This window comes from Felis catus, chromosome C2 (assembly GCF_018350175.1).
Source record: "Felis catus isolate Fca126 chromosome C2, F.catus_Fca126_mat1.0, whole genome shotgun sequence".
NCBI lineage: Eukaryota > Metazoa > Chordata > Mammalia > Carnivora > Felidae > Felis > Felis catus.
In genome coordinates this window covers 46343696-46346318 of record NC_058376.1, presented here as the reverse complement: position 1 = coordinate 46346318, position 2623 = coordinate 46343696, and the positions used below count along the sequence as shown (strand labels likewise).

The 2623-nt window shown below is 36.4% G+C and overlaps 1 protein-coding gene across 1 annotated transcript; it reads right to left on the bottom strand.

The window, feature by feature from the left end:
- Positions 1 to 1276: 1276 nt before the first annotated feature.
- LOC101083287 (olfactory receptor 5K4-like) lies at positions 1277 to 2206 on the bottom strand. The gene has a single exon (XM_011285984.2). It carries the CDS (start codon positions 2204 to 2206, stop codon positions 1277 to 1279), a length of 930 nt encoding a protein of 309 aa, XP_011284286.2.
- Positions 2207 to 2623: the final 417 nt, after the last annotated feature.

The following is a 2623-nucleotide window of genomic DNA, read 5'->3' as shown; positions in this document are numbered from 1 at the left end:
GAAGACCCCCAGACTTCACTCTACTCCTGGGGATTCGCCCCTCCCACCAGAGCACTGCCAAGTATGGAGCTGTGAAGTTTCAGATTCTGCATTCCCCCTGTTTACAGAGTCTTAATGGAAGTTAAACCCTCTCCTTTCTCCTTTCTCCCTTTTTAGTTCAGTCCCTGGGGTTGTTTCCACTTTTCTACTTTCTCTCCAGCTGCTTTTGGGGGGTGTTTTTCCCCATATTTCCCCCTCTCCCCCTGTCTCCATCCTCTCTGTACAAGCAAAAACAGCTCCCTGTCCTCCCCGGCTTTTCTCTCCCCTAGTTTACCTATCTGCCCCATGTACCTGCTGTGTTCTGTGGTTCAGGTTGTGCAGATTGTTGTGTTAATCCTCAAATCAGTTTTATAGGTGTGCAAGATGGTTTAGTGTTGATCTGGCTGCATCTCAGGGACTAGAGACACACAAAAAAACTTCCATGCTGTTCCGCCATCTTGGCCACTCCTCCACTCCAACAAACTTCTTATATGCACATCTCCATCTCAGAGATGTAAATTGCTATTCTGTATTCCATAATACATAACATGATTTATTCTTTAAAAAAATAAAGAACCTTAATTATACTAAAAATTAAAGTAGATCTTAATCTGTTATAGCCAACTTGTTATAATTCATCGTTAACTGTTCTACAAAATGTATATGTGACTATATGTGTGTTCCTTCTCATTCCATTTTTTCCCATTCTTGGAGTCTTCTTCTAGATCAAACTTCATTATTTTAAATATGCATGACTACAATTAGTTTGCTTCTAGCCTCTCTCCCCCCAGACTAACCTACATGTATCTCCAAGGTCATTTTTCTGAATGGCAATTCGTATTTTATTCTCCTGCCAGGAAATTTTTAATATTTCAAACATTCTACATAGGATCAGATATAATGTCCTCCATTAACTAGACAAGATGAATAAAGGTGACTGTTCTATACATTTAGACACTTAAACTTGATGTTATGTTTATTTATTATGGTTTGGAACAATAGCCTGACATAATTCAGTGAGAGTAATAACAATTGGTAATGAAAGTTACTATTGGATTTTCTCCTGATTTACTCTGGTAATTGTGGAATTTTCAGTAAGATAATGCCAGACAACTTTGAAATTACATTTATATATCTTTTAGCAAACACAGTCTAATGATTTAGAGATTAGTATTTCATATAAATACAACTTTCTCTTTGTCCCTTTTCTATAAAACAGTTTAATGAATTAAAATCAGTTTTCCATAGAAGATGAAGTTTATTTAACAATATTATAATTCTTCATACATTTTTTAAGACCATTTATCACTTCCTTATTTCTTAAGCTATAAATAAAAGGATTTAATAAAGGAATTACAATTGTATAAAAAATTGCCACTGGTATGTCTTTATCCCCTTCTTCAAATGGTCTAATATACATGAGAAGACAAATGTAGAATATTGAGACAGATAGAAAGTGGGATGCACAGGTAGAAAAGGCTTTACCTCGCCCCTCTTTTGATGTCATTTTAAAAATTGTGAAAAGGATGCAAATATAAGAGAACAAGACAGTGGCAATGGTGAAGATTTGAATTGGCATTGAAAAAATATAGATCATTAGTTCGTTGATATAAGGGTCAGTACAGGAGAGTCTATAGAGTGGAAGAATATCACAAAAAAAGTGGTCAATTTGATTAGACCTGCAGAAAGTTAACCTTAACAGAAGCCCTACATGGATCATGGAATGCAGGTTACTAGCTATGAAGGTCCCTATTGTCATCTGAATGCAGAGTTTCTTTGACATCATGGTATGGTACTGTAGTGGGCTGCAAATGGCCACATAGCGATCATAAGCCATTGCTGCCAGAAGAAAGCAGTCTGCAGTTTCAGCAAGGCAGAGAAAATAAAATTGTGCCATGCATTCATAAAGGGAAATCATTTTTCCCTCAGAAAAGAAGTTCTCTAACATCTTGGGGATGATGGCACAGGAACAACAGGAATCCATTAGAGCCAAGTTGCCCAGAAAGATGTACATTGGTGTGTGAAGACGATGCTCCATAGAAATCAGTGCCACCAGGCCAAGATTTCCCACCATGGTGATTAGATAGATGGCAAAGAACACCAAAAACAGGAGAATATTCAGCACTGGATGATCTGTAAATCCTATGAGGATAAACTCAGTTGTCAAAGAGTTATTTTCCTTAGCCATTCCTGGCTTTTTAGCTGAGATAGAAGTAAAGAAATGAAATTCTAAATTAGAGTGTGTTTATTCTTCCCTCTAATTTCCCCATATACAAAAAGAAAGAAGCTATTTTATTTTATTTTATTTTATTTTATTTTATTTTATCTTATTTTATTACTTTTTATTCTCAAGTTAGTTAACATACAGTATAGTCTTGGCTTCAGGAATAGAACCCAGGGATTTATCTCTTACATATGACACCCAGTGCTCATCCCAAAAAGTGTACTCCTTAATGCCCATCACCCATTTCCCCCATCCTCCTACCTCCATCAACCCTCAGTTTTTTCTCTGTATTTAACTCTCTTATGGTTTGCCTTCCTCTCTGTTTTTATCTTATTTTTCCTTCCCTTCCCCTATGTTCATCTGTTAAGTTTCTCAGATTCC

What these genes read in the sequence shown, in the direction of transcription:
- LOC101083287 (XM_011285984.2), bottom strand. Translation starts at nt 2,206, where the DNA reads ATGGCTAAGGAAAATAACTCTTTGACAACTGAGTTTATCCTCATAGGA.